Genomic DNA, 21,289 nt, shown 5'->3' with positions numbered 1-21,289 from the left:
ACACACACACACTGGTGACACACACACACACTGGAGACACTAACACACACACACACACACTGGTGACACACACACACACACTGGTGACACACACACACTCACAAACACACACACAGACACTGGAGACACACACACACACACACACACTGGTGACACACACACACACACACACACTGGAGACACACACACACACACACTGGAGACACACACACACACACACTGGTGACACACACACACACTGGAGACACTAACACACACACACACACACACACACTGGAGACACACACACACACACACACACACACTGGAGACACTAACACACACACACACACTGGTGACACACACTCACAAACACACACACACACAGACACTGGAGACACACACACACACACACACACACTGGTGACACACACACACACTGGAGACACACACATACACACTGGAGACACACACACACACACTGGTGACACACACACACACTGGAGACACTAACACACACACACACACACACTGGAGACACACACACACACACACACACTGGAGACACACACACACACACACTGGAGACACACACACACACTGGAGACACTAACACACTCACACACACACACACTGGTGACACACACACACACACTGGTGACACACACTCACAAACACACACACACACTGGTGACACACACACACACACACACACTGGAGACACACACACACACACTGGAGACACACACACACACACACTGGTGACACACACACACACTGGAGACACTAACACACACACACACACACACTGGAGACACACACACACACACACACTGGAGACACACACACACACACACTGGAGACACTAACACACACACTGGTGACACACACTGGTGACACACACTCACACACACACACTGGTGACACACACACACACTGGAGACACACACACACACACACACTGGAGACACACACACACACACACACTGGAGACACACACACACACTGGAGACATAACTTTGTCTAAGTAAGTAATGGTAAGAATGGTAAGAATGTTTATCATACTTGAGTTTCTCCAGTCTGCAGTGTGGATCCTCCAGTCCAGCAGAGAGCAGTCTGACTCCTGAGTCTCCTGGGTGATTGTAGCTCAGGTCCAGCTCTCTCAGGTGTGAGGGGTTTGACCTCAGAGCTGAGACCAGAGAAGCACAGCCTTCCTCTGTGACTAGACAGCCTGACAGCCTGCAAAGAGTCAAATCATATTAAAATCACACTGATATTCATTTTTTCAGCATATTCAGATACATCAGTGTCCTGAAACCTTCCATTTCTATTCGTAAAATATTGTATCATCATAACAAAAGACAAATGATCAAAGTATTGCCTGCAGATAGAAACATGTCTAGTACAAATATTATAGTAGACTGACCAGACCAGTTTAAAAAGCAGTATCAGTCAGAAGACAGACAGTGAGGAAAACATCTAAAACACAACCAAGACAAACTGCAAATTAATTCAACAAGTTAGTAGAATCACAAGCTTGATGTTATCACTGCAGGCATGGAATATGGGACCAAATACTAAACGTATGACTACTTTAATACATTATAAGTGAATATAACCGAATAATTACGACTTTTCAAATGGGAGAACTACATACATAAAGTGCTTTCATATCTGATAATACTGACCTCAGAGTCTCCAGTTTACAGTGGGGATTCCCCAGTCCAGCAGAGAGCAGCTTCACTCCTGAATCCTTCAGGTCATTGTTACTCAGGTCCAGCTCTCTCAGGTGTGAGGGGTTTGACCTCAGAGCTGAGACCAGAGAAGCACAGCCTTCCTCTGTGACTCCACAGCCTGACAGCCTGACAAAGAGATCATCATGACTTCACAAACACTGTTAATTTAACACCAGTAGTGTAGAAGGACAATAGTAGATGCATTTGGTTTATTCTCTCAAACAACACTGTTTTTCAACGTAAAATTATATACATAATTTTCTATAAACTGGATATTTGTTTTTATATATAATATTATATACATATTATAATACATATTTTTCTCTAAACTGAATATTTCTTCCTGATGATTAGTTCTTAAATGTCATTTTATTTACTCACAGAGCAGCCCTGGAGGCTTTGACCACTGGCAGCAGCCTCAGAAGACCTTCCTCTGATCTGGAGTATTTCTTCAGGTCAAACACATCCAGCTCCTTTTCTGAAGTCAGCAACACAAAGACCAGAGCTGACCACTGTGCAGGTGACAGGTTGGGTTCTGAGAGACTTCCTGATCTCAGGTATCTTTGGATCTCCTTCACTAGAGAATGGTCATTCAGTTCATTCAGACAGTGGAACAGATTGATGCTCCTCTCTGGAGAGAGATCCTCCCCGATCTTCTCCTTGATGTACTCGATTGTTTCTTCATGGCTCTGTGAGCTGCTTCTTGTCTTTGTCAGTAGACCTCGTAAGTGCTTCTGATTGGACTCCAGTGAGAGGCCCAGAAGGAAGCGGAGGAAAAGGTCCAGGTTTCCCGTCTCACTTTGTAAGGCTTTATCCACAGCACTCTTGTAGAAAGTAACTTCAGGCTTGTCTCTGAACAGCGAAGAAAAGATACTGGACTTTGTTTGCAGTTTGTCCATTAGATTCTCATTGTTGTTGATGAATGAGAGGAACACATATACAGCAGCCAGAAACTCCTGAATGCTCAGATGTACGAAGCAGTACACCTTGTCCTGGTACAGCACACATTCCTCTTTAAAGAGCTGTGTGCACAATCCTGAGTACACTGAGGCTTCATTGACATCAATGCCAGCCTCTTTCAGGTCTTCTTCATAGAAAATCAGATTGCCCTTCACAAGCTGTTGAAAAGCCAGTTTTCCCAGTGACAGAATGCTCTCTTTATTCCAGTGTGGACCTGTCTCTTCTTTCCCAAGATACTTTTCATTCTTCTGTTTGGTATGAAACACCACAAGGTGTGTGTACATCTCAGTCAGAGTCTTGGGCATCTCTTCTCTCTTATGTTTCAGCATGTGTTCAAGGACTGTAGCAGAAATCCAACAGAAGACTGGAATGTGGCACATGATGTGAAGGCTCCTTGATGTCTTTATGTGTGAGATGATTCTGCTGGCCAGGTCCTCATCACTGAATCTCTTCCTGAAGTACTCCTCCTTCTGTGGGTCATTGAACCCTCGTACCTCTGTCACCTGGTCAACACACCCAGAAGGGATCTTATTGGCTGCTGCAGGTCGGGTAGTTATCCAGAGGAGGACAGATGGAAGCAGATTTCCCTTGATGAGATTTGTCAGCAGAACATCCACTGAAGTTGACTCTGTGACGTCCCAACAGATCTTGTTCTTCTGGAAGTCAAGGGGCAGTCGGCACTCATCCAGACCATCAAAGATGAACAGAACTTTGTACTTGTTGTAGATGGAGATTCCTGATTGTTTGGTTTCCATTGAGAAGTGATTAAGAAGTTCAATCAAAGTGTGTTTGTCCTCTTTCATCAAATTCAGCTCCCGGAAAGGGAATGAAAATACAAATTGGACATCCTGATTTGCTTTTCCTTCAGCCCAGTCCAGAATGAACTTCTGCACAGAGACTGTTTTTCCAATGCCAGCGACTCCCTTTGTCAGCACAGTTCTGATACGTTTGTCTTGTCCAGTTAAGGGTTTGAAGATGTCGTTACATTTGATTGCAGTCTCTGGTCTTGCTTGTTTCCTGGTTGTTGTCTCAATCTGTCTCAGCTCATGTTCATTATTGACCTGTCCTGTTCCACCCTCTGTGATGTAGAGCTCTGTGTAGATCTTATTGAGAAGTGTTGGGTTTCCTTGTTTAGCGATCCCCTCAAATACACATTGAAACTTCTTCTTTAGATTAGATTTGAGTTCACGTTGGCAAATCACAGCGAGCTCATCTGAATCTAGAAATAACACAGAGGATATTAATATTACGTCTGTTTTAATGTCTACAGTATTGTAGGACTGTTATAAAGTTGTACATTATAATAATTTATTCTCTTAACTGACTGTATAAATGTGTAAATGTTGTCATAATGCATTACAGACTGGTGTGACTGATTATATTATTATTATAATTATGTGTTAGTAATTGTATAGTAGCTACTATCTTGTCTCATCGCTACAACTCCCGTACGGGCTCGGGAGAGACGAAGGTTGAAAGTCATGCGTCCGCCGATATACAACCCAACCCAAGCTTCTTAACACAGCGCACATCCAACCCGTAAGCCAGCCGCACCAATGTGCCAGAGGAAACACCGTGCACCTGGCAACTTGGTTAGCGCGCACTGTGCCCGGCCCGCCACAGGAGTCACTGGTGCGCGATGAGACAACGACCTCCCGGTCGCGGCCGGTTACGACAGAGCCTGGGCGCGAACCCAGAGTCTCTGATGGCACAGCTGGCGCTGCAGTACAGCACCCTTAACCACTGCGCCACCCGGGAGGCCTCATTGATGGTATTATTAATGTTGTCTCTCTCTCTCTAAATTATTGGTATTATTGATGGTATTATTAATGTTGTCTCTCTCTCTAAATGAATCAACACAACACGTCCCTGCTGCTACTTGATGAGGTCACTAGGTGTTGTGTTAAGGCTGCTACAATATCATTGAGTTACACAGCTACTTTAGTTGTACTTTAGCTACAGCTTTTAAATGTTATAAAACAGCATTCAACATGAGGCAGACAGATCTTACATTTCTCCAGTGTGTCAGCAAGCTCCTTCTGGTTCATTTTCCTCAGGATGTGCAGTGTGATCTTCAGAGCCCCCTCTCTAGCACTGCTCTCCTGCTTCTCATCATCAGCATCCACCACTTCCTTATCCTGCTTCTGACTCTCAAAGCCTCCTGGGAGTTCTGGACTAAGAATCCTCTTGAACATCTTCAGCTCGTTCTTCACAAATGTCATAATTTTCTCTTCAAGCGTCTGAAATAAATAAAGTAAATAAGTTAAGCAAGAGAATAAATGCTTTCTCATCAACACATTAATGAATGATTGACAGATCAACTTTACTTGAGGTAAACAAAAACAAATGTACATAACAGGACCACATACACTGAATATGGAGGCCAGGTTTGTTTGATGACTCTGGGAAGACTGACCACTGAGAATCTCTGACTCTGATCTCTCCTGTTGGTTTCTGTGGACAAAACATGAGATTACATCTCCTCATCCAGGGAGTACACACACACACACACACACACACACACACACACACACACACACACACACACACACACACACAGACACACACACACACACACACACACACACACACACACACACACACACACACACACACACAGGGAATGTTGTGTTTGTTTAATATTGTTTTAGGACTATGAAGATGGATAAAAGGATGAGCCTATGGATTATGAAAACAACAACAATAAATGGGAAAATGGGAGAGGAGAAATGACTAGAGACAGTGTTGTTTAACTCACTGACCAGGACCCATGAGTTCTTCTTACCTTTGTTCAGTAGAAAAGTCTCCCTCTCTAAAGTTTATAGGTTGAATCATAGACCAGTCACTCTTCATGGACACACAGCTGGGAACAGGGGAGGCTGGTCTCTCCTGCTTGTTTGGTCTTCAACACAACAGAGACAAACATTACATCTCTCATCTACTCTGAGCTCAGATGGGGAAACATAAGAAGAGTTTCACAAATAGAACTGACTTCCAGACGTTAGTTAATGGCGCGCGAGCAGTGTGTCATTTTTAATAACGAAATTCATTTAGCGTCGCGAACGTTAAAGAAATTATGTTTATAAGTTTTGTTTTTTTCAGAGACAAATAATCATGTTTTTTCTAAATAATTTCTATCTGTCTCACTCTCATCCAGTAGTACTGCTAGGTTTTACACAGTAATAATATATATCTGCCTCACTCTCAGAGGAATCAGTAGTACTGCTAGGTTTTACACAGTAATAATATATATCTGCCTCACTCTCAGAGAAATCAGTAGTACTGCTAGGTTTTACACAGTAATAATATATATCTGCCCCACTCTCAGAGAAATCAGTAGTACTGCTAGGTTTTACACAGTAATAATATATATCTGTCTCACTCTCAGAGGAATCAGTAGTACTGCTAGGTTTTACACAGTAATAATATATATCTGCCTCACTCTCAGAGGAATCAGTAGTACTGCTAGGTTTTACACAGTAATAATATATATCTGTCTCACTCTCAGAGTAATCAGTAGTACTGCTAGGTTTTACACAGTAATAATATATATCTGCTAGGTTTTACACAGTAATAATATATATCTGCTACACAGTCAAATGTAACAAATAAATACATGTTTAATAAGGAATGTTTAACGTTTAATGTTTAACATAACTATATAAATGATACACTTTTAACATCAATATTTAAATATTTTAATATAATAATTCAATACAGTAATATGAGTTCTGTATGTAAAACACTTATATTTGACATTTTATTCATTTAGTATTTGTAGCCATAGGGGATAATAGAAGCTGATCCGTGGTCAGTATTGTGAAATAATTCTAATGTAAAGAACATATTTGAATGGAGAAAGCTGATCTGAGAGCAGAGCTCCCTTTCTTTCCATCCTATCAGTATTGATACAGGCTCCACCAGACGTGATACCTTGTTGTGCTGCTGATCCAGTTTCTACTGGTCTGCCTGAGGATATGAACTCTGACCTGTTCACCAGACGTGATACCTTGTTGTGCTGCTGGTCCAGTTTCTGCTGGTCTGCCTGAGGATATGAACTCTGACCTGTTCACCAGACGTGATACCTTGTTGTGCTGCTGGTCCAGTTTCTACTGGTCTGCCTGAGGATATGAACTCTGACCTGTTCACCAGACGTGTTACCTTGTTGTGCTGCTGATCCAGTTTCTACTGGTCTGCCTGAGGACATGAACTCTGACCTGTTCACCAGACGTGTTACCTTGTTGTGCTGCTGGTCCAGTTTCTGCTGGTCTGCCTGAGGATATGAACTCTGACCTGTTCACCAGACGTGTTACCTTGTTGTGCTGCTGATCCAGTTTCTGCTGGTCTGCCTCCGGCTATGGAACCCTGACGTGTTCACAGGACGTGCTACGTTGTCCTTGTGCCTTGTAAATAAAAATAAGGAAATAGCAACACAAAATAACAAGAATGAGGCTATAAGGAGTACCAGTACTGTGTCAATGTGCAGGCTACCAGGTAGTTGAGGTAATAATGAGACTATAAGGAGTACCAGTACTGAGTCAATGTGCAGGGTACCAGGTAGTTGAGGTAATAATGAGACTATAAGGAGTACCAGTACTGAGTCAATGTGCAGGGTACCTGGTAGTTGAGGTAATAATGAGACTATAAGGAGTACCAGTACTGAGTCAATGTGCAGGGTACCAGGTAGTTGAGGTAATAATGAGACTATAAGGAGAACCAGTACTGAGTCAATGTGCGGGGTACCAGGTAGTTGAGGTAATAATGAGGCTATAAGGAGTACCAGTACTGAGTCAATGTGCAGGGTACCTGGTAGTTGAGGTAATAATGAGACTATAAGGAGTACCAGTACTGAGTCAATGTGCAGGGTACCTGGTAGTTGAGGTAATAATGAGACTATAAGGAGTACCAGTACTGAGTCAATGTGCAGGGTACCAGGTAGTTGAGGTAATAATGAGTCTATAAGGAGTACCAGTACTGAGTCAATGTGCAGGGTACCAGGTAGTTGAGGTAATTGAGGTAATATCCACATGTAGGTATAAGTGACTAGGCAACCAGAATAGAGATTACATCTCCTCATCCAGGGAGTTCAGACACACACACACACACACACACACACACACACACACACACACACACACACACACACACACACACACACACACACGGAGGGAATGTTGTGTTTGTTTAATATTGTTTTAGGACTATGAAAATGGATAAAAGGATGAGCCTATGGATTATGAAAACAACAACAATAAATGGGAAAGTGGGAGAGGAGAAATGACTAGAGACAGTGTTGTTTAACTCACTGACCAGGACCCATGAGTTCTTCTTACCTTTGTTCAGTAGAAAAGTCTCCCTTTCTAAACACTATAGGTTGAATCATAGACTGGTTACTCTTCATGGACACACAGCTGGGAACAGGGGAGGCTGGTCTCTTCTGCTGGATTGGACTTCAACACAACAGAGACAAACATTACATCTCATCTACTCTGAGCTCAGATGGGGAAACATAAGAAGAGTTTCACAAATAGAACTGACTTCCAGACGTTAGTTAATGGCGCGAGCAGTGTGTCATTTTTAATAACGAAATTAATTTGGCGTCGCGAGCGTTGTAGTCAGTCTGTCAGCCCCGCTAAAAGGCTGGTGTCGTTACTCTGCCTTCTCCGGGGGATGTTGAGGTAAATTTACTAACCGGGAGGGTTGAATGATGTAATTTATTGGAGGGCTGGAAGACGCACTCTCGAGGTTGTTTATTCACAATATCTGATATTAAATTCATTTGTTATAATGAATGTAAACTGAGGTTGAGGTTCTGACTAGTGATTATTTACCCGGGGTTCAATACCTGCTATTGAGGCGCCCTGAAAATAATATTCAAAAGTTCGGTCCTTGGACACAGAGGGGTTAAACACTAAAGTTACCGTCCATCTAGTGAAGAGAGGAGAACCGGACAGAGGTAGCCAGCATCCGTCAACGAGAGAGGGAGAAGCCTCACCGGGATTTAACAGGTGGAAGAAACACGATGCTGCTGGTAGAGTAGCTAGCTAGCTTACCGAGCTGTACCGACTAGCTAGGATAACTAGGATGCTGCTGGTAGAGTAGCTAGCTAGATTACCGAGCTGTACCGACTAGCTAGGATAACTAGGATGCTGCTGGTAGAGTAGATAGCTAGATTACCGAGCTGTACCGACTAGCTAGGATAACTAGGATGCTGCTGGTAGAGTAGCTAGCTAGCTTACCGAGCTGTACCGACTAGATAGCAGGTCGTTTCTGTCCCTCGTCTCGATGATGAATCCGGTGAACCACAAAATGAAACAAGGACAGAGAGTGAAAAGGATCTGGCTACACTCATACTGTCCCTGACCGTAAAGAAAAAAGTAAATTGAACAATAAACTTCGGTGTCTCAACACTGTAACAAACTCCGTCGTTATTCCCCAAGATCACCTCAGTCCTGCGCGTAACCGGACAATATCCTTGGTGTTAGGTTCTGTACGGGGACGCGGAAAGTTCTGTACGGGGACGAGGACAGTTCCAGAATGCGGACATGAGCAGTGCAACACAATCAACTGAACCCAGTCTTTACAGTGGGTTACATTGGTAATATTCATTTTTATTATTATGTAAAACAAACATTCAGTTGTTTTATAACATTATGTTGAGATCTGGGTCCATACCCACAAAGTGTCTCAGAGTAGAAAATTGGTTGCATAATTGCTGAAAATAAAGACATTTTACACTTATGGGTATAAATTACCTAGTTACCTACCCATTACCTAAATTACCTACCCACCTAGTCGGCAGATATTTAGGACACCTCGTGAGCTGTCTTAAGTAGTTAAGAGTTAACAGCAGGTGTCCTAAGTAGTTAAGAGTTAACAGCAGCTGTCCTAAGTAGTTAAGAGTTAACAGCAGGTGTCCTAAGTAGTTAAGAGTTAACAGCAGGTGTCTTGATAATACTATAGAATAATGCAGTGAGTCAGTGGTTCCTGAGCCACATGTAATTGCTTTGCAGTAGTTAAAAATAATGTTTTTATATTTCTATGTGATCAATCCATAAATAATATAGACCAACATGCAACAGTATGTCTTGTGCTTTTGGCAATGAGTTATGTATAATAATTATTCATAACTGCATAGCATTTTGTCTTAATTTTGGCAGATTAACTCAGGTTGGAGTTTGAGCTGTGACCGAAGGGTGGCTGGTTCGAATCCCGAGCCGGGCGCTGGAAAAAACGGGCGGAATTGATCTGACCACTGGAGGGCTGCTGGGTTCACATCCTCAAAACATGAACCTTTTGTTGATCAGAACTCTAGAGGTTCTTCTTCACTGAACCCAACAATATATATAACTTTTATTGATTTTATATTCTAAGGAAGTGATAGAAGCCTTTTTGGCTCCATAAGGAACCTTCTTTTCTAAAAACGTTTTAATTTGGATGATTTAATTATCTACATCATGTTATTTCAAGTTCTCCCTTTGGAACACAACATCATATTGTTAAAAAATAATCCTAAATTGGGGATGGCTATAAATTGGGCAATTGAAGGTATCTGGGGCGTAATATGTGTTCGATGAAAATGAACATTGTATGCAACGTTGTAGGAAACATTATTGGCAAGGGACTTGATGCCTACTATGCCAAATATATTTAGAGTTGTTAAACGGGTGTGAAGAGTGTGTTGATATAACAGTTATATTGTCAAAATTCTGCTGGTAACAACCATCACAATTGGTTAAAAAAATATGCATTCCATTATATTAGGCAATAATTAAGAGGCGAAGTGGTTTTGTCATGTAAAAAGTCTATAAATGGAGTGTTGTACATTGCAACGAGTACAGTCAGGGTGCCGCGGAACCCCAGCAGTACCTCCCCAGACCCCGGATTGAGAACCCCTGCAGTACCTCCACAGACCCCGGATTGAGAACCCCAGCAGTACCTCCCCAGACCCCGGATTGAGAACCCCTGCAGTACCTCCACAGACCCCGGATTGAGAACCCCTGCAGTACCTCCACCAACCCCGGATTGAGAACCCCTGCAGAACCTCCACAGACCCCGGATTGAGAACCCCTGATTTAGCAGATGCTCTTATCCAGAACGATTTACAGTAAGTGCATTGATCTTAAGATAGCTATTTATTTTGGGAATAAACTTTATAAATTATTCATAAAATTATCATCTTACCTCTTAGCTTTGGTGTCATGTCCCTCAGAGAGATTCATTTTAGAGGCAGGGCCCCCCTCCTCTCTCTTCCCGGAGAGACTCATTTTAGAGCACTGACCCCTAAACAGAGATCCAGCATGTTGGTTGTGGTTAACACAGTGACAACTAAACAGAGATCCAACATGTTGGTTGTGGTTAACACAGTGACAACTAAACAGAGATCCAACATGTTGGTTGTGGTTAACACAGTGACAACTTATTATTGATTGTCCATTGTTGTAATTTATTCATTATATCTTTGAAAAATAAAACATTTACTAACAGACATAGAAACAGCCAGGTGATTTAATGCATCACATGAACATGTAGTTGTGACACTTCATCTCCATGGTAACTGTCAATAATAATAATAAGTCACTGTTTGTTAAGGTAGTTATAGACAGTACAGCAACACAAGGCCATGTCTCACACTTATTTTTATAAATCAAAAGTGGCTTTTTATTGTCTTTCAATCTGTTATTTTCTAAATGTATCTGAGAATGTAGACAGAAGGGCTAAAACGGACATGATTGATCTGAGGGGGAAATCATTGATCCATTCAGAAAGGTTTTTTGCAACAAGTGAGAGATTTTATATTATGTAAAGTAGGCTAGGTTCTAATGTCTAGTAGTGGGTTGTTAGTGATATGTAGATGTTATATTATGTAAAGTAGGCTAGGTTCTAATGTCTAGTAGTGGGTTGTTAGTGATATGTAGATGTTATATTATGTAAAGTAGACTAGGTTATAATGTATACTAGCAGTTTGTTAGTGATATGCAGATGAAAGTCTATACCTCAGATGTAGCCTACATGTCATCGATGACCAGCCTAAACCTGTTCAGATCAGTTCACATAACGTTATAGTCCTACCAGTAGTAGGACAGAGCATCTACACTAAATATACAGAAGTATTTGGACACCCCTTCAAATTAGTGGATTCTAATTCAGCCACACCAGTTGCTGACAGGTATATAAAGTCGGACAGACAGCCATGCAATCTCCATAGACAAACATTGACAGTAGAATGACCAGTACTGAAGAGCTCAGTGACTTTCAACGTGGCACCGTCATAGGATGCCACCTTTCCAACAAAGTCAGTTCTTCAAATTCCTGCTATAGCTGCTCCGGTCAACTGTAAGTGCTGTTATTGTGAAGTGGAAACATCTAGGAGCAACAACGGCTCAACCGTGAAGTGGTAGGCCACACAAGCTCACAGAAAGGGCCCGCCAAGTGTGGAAGCGCATAAAAATGGTTTGTCGGTTGCAACACTCAATAACGAGTTCCAAACTGCAACGTCAGCAAAATAACTGTTCGTCGGAAGCTTCATGAAATAGGTTTCCATGGCCGAGCAGCCGCATACAAGATAACCATGTGCAATGCCAAGCATCGGCTTGATTGGTGTAAAGATCGCCGCCATTGGACTGTGGAGCAGTGGAAACGTGTTCTTTGGAGTTATGAATCACACTTCACCATCTGGCAGCCCGACAGAAGAATCTGGGTTTGGCGGATGCCTCGAAAACGCTACCTGCCCGAATGCATAGTGCCAACTGTAAAGTTTGGTGGAGGAGGAATAATGCTCTGGGGCTGTTTTTCCTTAGTTCTAGGGAAGATAAATCTTAACGCTACAGTATAAAAATGACATTCTAGACGATTCTGTGCTTCCAACTTTGTGGCAACAGTTTGGGGAAGGTCCTTTCCTGTTTCAGCATGACAATGTCCCCGTGCACAAAGCGAGGTCCATACAGAAATGGCTTGTCGAGATCGGTGTGGAAGAACTTAACTGGCCTGCACAGAGCCCTGACCTCAACCCCATCGAACACCTTTGGGATGAATTGGAACGCTGACTTCGAGCCAGGCCTAATCACCCAACATCAGTGCCCGACATCCCTAATGCTCTTGTGGCTGAACGGAAGCAAGTCCCCGCAGCAATGTTCCAACATCTACTGGAAAGCCTTCCCAGAAGAGTGGAGGCTGTTATAGCAGCAAAGGGGGGACCAACTCCATAGGAATGCCTATGATTTTGGAATGAGATGTTCGACTAGCAGGTGTCCACATACTTTTGTTCATGTTGTATATATAGCCTAATCTAAATCAAGTCAAATGTTATTGGTCACAATGTCAGAGCAGCATAGACTAAGATACAGTAGAATAGTATAGAATACAGTATATACATATGAGATGAGTAATGCATAGACTAAGATACAGTAGAATAGTATAGAATACAGTATATACATATGAGATGAGTAATGCATAGACTAAGATACAGTAGAATAGTATAGAATACAGTATATACATATGAGATGAGTAATGCATAGACTAAGATACAGTAGAATAGTATAGAATACAGTATATACATATGAGATGAGTAATGCATAGACTAAGATACAGTAGAATAGTATAGAATACAGTATATACATATGAGATGAGTAATGCATAGACTAAGATACAGTAGAATAGTATAGAATACAGTATATACATATTAGATGAGTAATGCCTCGACTAAGGTACAGTAGAATAGTATAGAATACAGTATATACATATGAGATGAGTAATGCCTCGACTAAGGTACAGTAGAATAGTATAGAATACAGTATATACATATGAGATGAGTAATGCATAGACTAAGATACAGTAGAATAGTATAGAATACAGTATATACATATGAGATGAGTAATGCATAGACTAAGATACAGTAGAATAGTATAGAATACAGTATCTACATATGAGATGAGTAATGCATAGACTAAGATACAGTAGAATAGTATAGAATACAGTATATACATATGAGATGAGTAATGCATAGACTAAGATACAGTAGAATAGAATACAGTATATACATATGAGATGAGTAATGCATAGACTAAGATACAGTAGAATAGTATAGAATACAGTATATACATATGAGATGAGTAATGCATAGACTAAGGTACAGTAGAATAGTATAGAATACAGTATATACATATGAGATGAGTAATGCATTGACTAAGATACAGTAGAATAGTATCGAATATAGTATATACATATGAGAAGAGTAATGCATAGACTAAGATACAGTAGAATAGTATAGAATACAGTATATACATATGAGATTAGTAATACATAGACTAAGATACAGTAGAATAGTATAGAATACAGTATATACATATGAGATGAGTAATGCATAGACTAAGATACAGTAGAATAGTATAGAATACAGTATCTACATATGAGATGAGTAATACATAGACTAAGATACAGTAGAATAGTATAGAATACAGTATATACATATGAGATGAGTAATGCATAGACTAAGATACAGTAGAATAGTATAGAATACAGTATATACATATTAGATGAGTAATGCCTCGACTAAGGTACAGTAGAACAGTATAGAATACAGTATATACATATGAGATGAGTAATGCATAGACTAAGATACAGTAGAATAGTATAGAATACAGTATATACATATGAGATGAGTAATGCATAGACTAAGATACAGTAGAATAGTATAGAATACAGTATATACATATGAGATGAGTAATGCATAGACTAAGATACAGTAGAACAGTATAGAATACAGTATCTACATATGAGATGAGTAATACATAGACTAAGATACAGTAGAACAGTATAGAATACAGTATATACATATGAGATGAGTAATGCATAGACTAAGATACAGTAGAATAGTATAGAATACAGTATATACATATGAGATGAGTAATGCATAGACTAAGATACAGTAGAATAGTATAGAATACAGTATATACATATGAGATGAGTAATACATAGACTAAGATACAGTAGAACAGTATAGAATACGGTATATACATATGAGATGAGTAATACATAGACTAAGATACAGTAGAACAGTATAGAATACAGTATATACATATGAGATGAGTAATGCATAGACTAAGATACAGTAGAATAGTATAGAATACAGTATATACATATGAGATGAGTAATGCATAGACTAAGATACAGTAGAACAGTATAGAATACAGTATATACATATGAGATGAGTAATACATAGACTAAGATACAGTAGAACAGTATAGAATACAGTATATACATATGAGATGAGTAATGCATAGACTAAGATACAGTAGAACAGTATAGAATACAGTATATACATATGAGATGAGTAATGCATAGACTAAGATACAGTAGAATAGTATAGAATACAGTATATACATATGAGATGAGTAATGCATGGACTAAGATACAGTAGAACAGTATAGAATACAGTATATACATATGAGATGAGTAATGCCTCGACTAAGGTACAGTAGAACAGTATAGAATACAGTATATACATATGAGATGAGTAATGCCTCGACTAAGATACAGTAGAATAGTATAGAATACAGTATATACATATGAGATGAGTAATGCATGGACTAAGATACAGTAGAACAGTATAGAATACAGTATATACATATGAGATGAGTAATGCCTCGACTAAGGTACAGTAGAACAGTATAGAATGCAGTATATACATATTAGATGAGTAATGCATACACTAAGATACAGTAGAATAGTATAGAATACAGTATATACATATTAGATGAGTAATGCATACACTAAGATACAGTAGAATAGTATAGAATACAGTATATACATATGAGATGAGTAATGCATACACTAAGATACAGTAGAATAGTATAGAATACAGTATATACATATGAGATGAGTAATACATACACTAAGATACAGTAGAATAGTATAGAATACAGTATATACATATGAGATGAGTAATGCATACACTAAGATACAGTAGAATAGTATAGAATACAGTATATACATATTAGATGAGTAATACATACACTAAGATACAGTAGAATAGTATAGAATACAGTATATACATATGAGATGAGTAATGCATAGACTAAGATACAGTAGAACAGTATAGAATACAGTATATACATATGAGATGAGTAATACATAGACTAAGATACAGTAGAATAGTATAGAATATAGTATATACATATGAGATGAGTAATGCATAGACTAAGATACAGTAGAATAGTATAGAATACAGTATCTACATATGAGGTGAGTAATGCATAGACTAAGATACAGTAGAATAGAATACAGTATATACATATGAGATGAGTAATGCATAGACTAAGATACAGTAGAATAGTATAGAATACAGTATTTACATATGAGATGAGTAATGCAGAGACTAAGATACAGTAGAATAGTATAGAATACAGTATCTACATATTAGATGAGTAATGCCAGATATTTATAGCCGAGGCCAGATTCTTTTCACAACATTTCCAACAGAGACCATCAGGTTGGTCGGCATGATTAGTGATCATACTGTAGCTCAAATCTACTGTGACTGTTGAATGTCTGACGACAACCTAACTTTACAAAAGTTCATAGCCTACCTACCAGAATCTGCCCATACAGGCAGCCTAGTGGTTAGAGCATTGAACTAGTATCCAAAAGTTGACAAGATCCCATCCCCGAGCTGACAAGGTAAAAATCTGCTCTTCTACTCCTGAACAAGGCAGTTAACCCACTGATCCTAGGCCGTCATTGAAAATAAGAATTTGTTGTAAACTGACTTGGCTAGTTAAATAAAGTTAAAATGAAATTAAAAAATCAACACATTTATCTGTCTTCTAATGCAGTGGTGTAAAGTCACTGAGTAAAAATACTTCTAGTAATTTAAGTTGTTTTAGGGGAATCTATCCTTTACATACTTATATTTTTAACAACTTTTATTTTTACTTCACTACATTTACAAAGAAAATTATGTATTTTTTACTCCAGACATTTTCCCCGACACCCAAAAGTTCTCGTCACATTTTAAATGCTTAGCAGGACAGAAAATTGTTCAATTTGCAGAATTATCAAGAGAACAACCCTGATCATCCCTACTGCCTCTTATCTGGCAGACTCACTAAACAGAGAACATCCCTGATCATCCCTACTGCCTCTTATCTGGCAGACTCACTAAACAGAGAACAACCCTGATCATCCCGACTGCCTCTTATCTGGCAGACTCACTGAACAGAGAATAACCCTGATCATCCCTACTGCCACTTATCTGGCAGACTCACTAAACAGAGAACATCCCTGGTCATCCATACTGTCTCTGATCTGGAGGACTCACTAAACAGAGAACAACCCTGGTCATCCCTACTGCCTCTTATCTGGCAGACTCACTAAACAGAGAACAACCCTGATCATCCCTACTGCCTCTGATCTGGAGGACTCACTAAACAGAGAACAACCCTGATCATCCCTACTGCCTCTTATCTGGCAGACTCACTAAACAGAGAACAACCCTGATCATCCCTACTGCCTCTGATCTGGAGGACTCACTAAACAGAGAACAACCCTGATCATCCCTACTGCCTCTTATCTGGCAGACTCACTAAACAGAGAACATCCCTGATCATCCATACTGCCTCTGATCTGGAGGACTCACTAAACAGAGAACAACCCTGATCATCCCTACTGCCTCTTATCTGGCAGACTTACTAAACACAAATGCTTTGTATTTAAATGATGTCTGAGTGTTGGAGTGTGACCCTGGCTATCCATACATTAAAATAACAAGACAATTGTGCCGTCTGGTTTGCTTAATATAAGGAATGTTCAATTATTACTAGTTTACTTTTACTTTTGATACTTATTAAGTATATTTTAGCAATTACATTTAATTTGATACCTAATTATATTTTAGCAATTACATTTACTTTTGATACCTAATTATATTTGAAACCAAATACTTTTAGACTTTTCCTGAAGTAGTATTTTACTGGGTGACTTTCACTTTTACTTGAGTCATTTTCTATTAAAATCTTTACTTTTACTCCAGTTTGAGAACTGAGTTCTGTTTCCACCACTGTTCTAACGTTCCATATGAGACACAGTTTCAACAGACATTCTGGAACTGAGTTCTGTTTCCACCACTGTTCTAATGTTCCATATGAGACACAGTTTCAACAGACATTCTGGAACTGAGTTCTGTTTCCACCACTGTTCTAACGTTCCATATGAGACACAGTTTCAACAGACATTCTGGAACTGAGTTCTGTTTCCACCACTGTTCTAACGTTCCATATGAGACACAGTTTCAACAGACATTCTGGAACTGAGTTCTGTTTCCACCACTGTTCTAACGTTCCATATGAGACACAGTTTCAACAGACATTCTGGAACTGAGTTCTGTTTCCACCACTGTTCTAACGTTCCATATGAGACACAGTTTCAACAGACATTCTGGAACTGAGTTCTGTTTCCACCACTGTTCTAACGTTCCATATGAGACACAGTTTCAATAGACATTCTGGAACTGAGTTCTGTTTCCACCACTGTTCTAACGTTCCATATGAGACACAGTTTCAACAGACATTCTGGAACTGCGTCGGCTACAAAGTTACTTTCAATTTCATATGAGGAAATAAAGTAATGGTCACTGGGTGAATTAGTTTTGCATTGCCCGGCTCCCCGGGGGAGCAGAGTTTAAGCATTTTAGACCATTCCATTGGTCCATAAATATATGTCCACTCAGCTGTAGCACCGGGCCATGCAAAACAAACCTCCCACTGTCGCAGGGCACTGAGACACGCGTTTCTTCAAGACGTCTCTCTTACATTATTTTTGATAAGCATATAATTTACTCTAAACCAAGTTCAGCTGTGTTGTTTTTCTCCAAGATGTGAGTTACTGTAGGACTTTAATAATTGTTAACAGGCCTACAAACCCAAAAGGTTTTAATTTGAGAATGTTCATTTGTATGCCTCAAATATCAAACTGTCTTAAAATATGTGATGATTAGTTGAATCAGGTGTGTAAGTGCTGGTAAGAACAAAAGGATGGAGAAACCCTGAGATAAACATAAAACCATATAATTGAAAAGCTCCTCCACCATATTTACCAGACGTGTTACTGATAACATGTTGGACTACTGATTAGTTTACACTTTGAAAACTGCTGTCTGTCAGCAACTCAGCTCAAGTAGCACTTCTACTAACTAGTAATATCTCATTCCAGGTATTCATGCACGTACTCTGTCCATTAGAATAGATTATTGTTCAGAAATACTTACTTTATTTTTCAATGATCTCCATGTAGTGTTTTCTGCTCTGTCGTCTCAAAATGGATCCTGAACAAAAGAACAACTTTACTTTCTGTTTCAGCTCAGCTGTCTCCCCACCCTGATAATAAAGTGTTATATTGGTATCATCCACTAGATGGCAGTGAACACCTGCTGTAACTAGACTTTACAACTAAGTGTTCGGTTTCATACATACAGTCCCAGAGGAGAAGTGCTAATCTAGGATCAGGTCCTCCTCTCCATGTAATCCGATTCATTATGATCTAGGATCAGGTCCACCCCTCTCCATGTAATCTGATTCATTATGATCTAGGATCAGGTCTCCCTCTCCATGTAATCTGATTCATTATGATCTAGGATCAGGTCCCTCCTCTCCATGTAATCTGATTCATTATGATCTAGGATCAGGTCCCCCCTCTCCATGTAATCTGATTCATTATGATCTAGGATCAGGTCCCCCTCTCCATGTAATCTGATTCATTATGATCTAGGATCAGGTCCCCCCTCTCCATGTAATCTGATTCATCATGATCTAGGATCAGGTCCCCCCTCTCCATGTAATCTGATTCATTATGATCTAGGATCAGGTCCCCCTGTCCATGTAATCTGATTCATTATGATCTAGGATCAGGTACCCCCTCTCCATGTAATCTGATTCATTATGATCTAGGATCAGGTCCCCCTCTCCATGTAATCTGATTCATTATGATTGTTTTGTCTCATGTCTCTTTATATTCATGTAGCCTGGGGGTCATGTAATCTGATTCATTATGATCTAGGATCAGGTCCCTTCTCTCCATGTAATCTGATTCATTATGATTGTTTTGTCTCATGTCTCTTTATATTCATGTAGCCTGGGGGCCATGTAATCTGATTCATTATGATTGTGTTGTCTCATGTCTCTTTATATTCATGTAGCCTGGGGGCCATGTAATCTGATTCATTATGATTGTGTTGTCTCATGTCCCTGTTATATTCATGTAGCCTGGGGGCCATGTAATCTGATTCATTATGATTGTGTTGTCTCATGTCTCTTTATATTCATGTAGCCTGGGGGCCATGTAATCTGATTCATTATGATTGTGTTGTCTCATGTCTCTTTATATTCATGTAGCCTGGGGGAAATGTAGCTGTATTGAAATCACCTTGTTTTATAACCTCTTTGTTTCTCATTGGTACTTCAGTTGTCCTGACAACGCCCACTTCTTTCACACAGTAATGCTCCAGCATCCACTCAGAGATGATGCATCTAATGCATTCCTCAAATACAGCAGAGTTGTTAAGCAAGTCAATTAGCTGCTCAGTGTTGATCTCTGTGTCTTGAACATATTCAGCCTCTGGCAGACTCTCTACATCGCTCATGTCATCTTCAATGGGATCAGTCCCAGTCTCAAATTCATCATGAGGGCAATTCTCATCTATGTTGGTGCTTAAAAGCTCTCTGTGGTTTTGGTAGATGTGTGACCGATAGAAGCTGAAACATCTATTTGTTTTCCCACACCCATTAACTCCACAGGTAGTTAGAAAATGTGGTTCATGCTGGTGATAGAGGACAATATGTGTGAGTAGTCTGGACACAGATAATGTTTGCTCGTTGCAAAGTGGACAATTGAATAGAGTTGGCATTCTTCAGAAAGATTGTGAACCTTGGAATGATGGGATGGAATCATGGAGATCATTGGTACTCAGACACTTGCAGACATCAAGGGACCAGTCTTCCACAGCCACTCTAATTCAAGTTGACACTAAAAGCAGAAGTGAAATGTATTAGTGTTGAGGCTAAAACAAAACCTATCCCACTCTCTCCAGACAACCACCTTTCCTCCTAATTAGTATTCATGGTTGTTCCATAACGAAGCAGAGCTTGTCAGGAAAGGTGAAGATGTCTGTCTGATTTTTCTGACTCCATATTTCTTAGTTTGGGACATTTTGGGATTCTGCAGTCCCACATTTAAGTGTTGACTCAGATAATATGATGCTCCAAATGGGGCATGAAGTTCTTCTTCCATGTCGACCCAAATTGTCCTGTTAGAGTTGTAGGTAAAGAGCCTATCAGGGCAGTTATAAAGTCTTCTTGATATAATTGTCCTGTTAGAGTTGTCAGTAAAGAGCCAATCAGGGCAGTTATAAAGTCTTCTTGATATAATTGTCCTGTTAGAGTTGTCAGTAAAGAGCCTATCAGGGCAGTTATAAAGTCTTCTTGATATAATTGTCCTATTAGAGTTGTAGGTAAAGAGCCTATCAGGGCAGTTATAAAGTCTTCTTGATATAGTTGTTGTTACGAATCCCTTTTGGCCCGACAGTCTAGGGGGGATGGTAATGAGACCCGTAACATAACTCATGC

The 21,289-nt window shown here is 39.8% G+C and overlaps 1 protein-coding gene across 1 annotated transcript in view; it reads right to left on the bottom strand.

The window, feature by feature from the left end:
* Window positions 1-21,289, bottom strand: part of LOC109885820 (NLR family CARD domain-containing protein 3-like) — a 122,397-nt gene that overhangs the window by 38,134 nt on the left and 62,974 nt on the right. Inside the window, exons 2-8 of the mRNA XM_031820958.1 lie at window positions 18,937-18,993; window positions 10,860-10,958; window positions 8,009-8,125; window positions 6,989-7,078; window positions 5,461-5,577; window positions 5,045-5,129; window positions 4,687-4,915 (exon numbers count right to left, since the gene is read on the bottom strand). Of these exons, the coding sequence (XP_031676818.1) occupies window positions 4,687-4,915; window positions 5,045-5,129; window positions 5,461-5,577; window positions 6,989-7,078; window positions 8,009-8,125; window positions 10,860-10,942 (721 nt within the window). The 5' untranslated portion in view covers window positions 10,943-10,958; window positions 18,937-18,993. The remainder of the gene's footprint in view (window positions 1-4,686; window positions 4,916-5,044; window positions 5,130-5,460; window positions 5,578-6,988; window positions 7,079-8,008; window positions 8,126-10,859; window positions 10,959-18,936; window positions 18,994-21,289) is intronic.

Source organism: Oncorhynchus kisutch, unplaced genomic scaffold (assembly GCF_002021735.2).
Source record: "Oncorhynchus kisutch isolate 150728-3 unplaced genomic scaffold, Okis_V2 scaffold3796, whole genome shotgun sequence".
Classification (NCBI taxonomy): Eukaryota; Metazoa; Chordata; class Actinopteri; order Salmoniformes; family Salmonidae; genus Oncorhynchus; species Oncorhynchus kisutch.
Note: the sequence above shows the minus strand (reverse complement) of the source record. Positions and strands in the feature narration are given on the sequence as shown.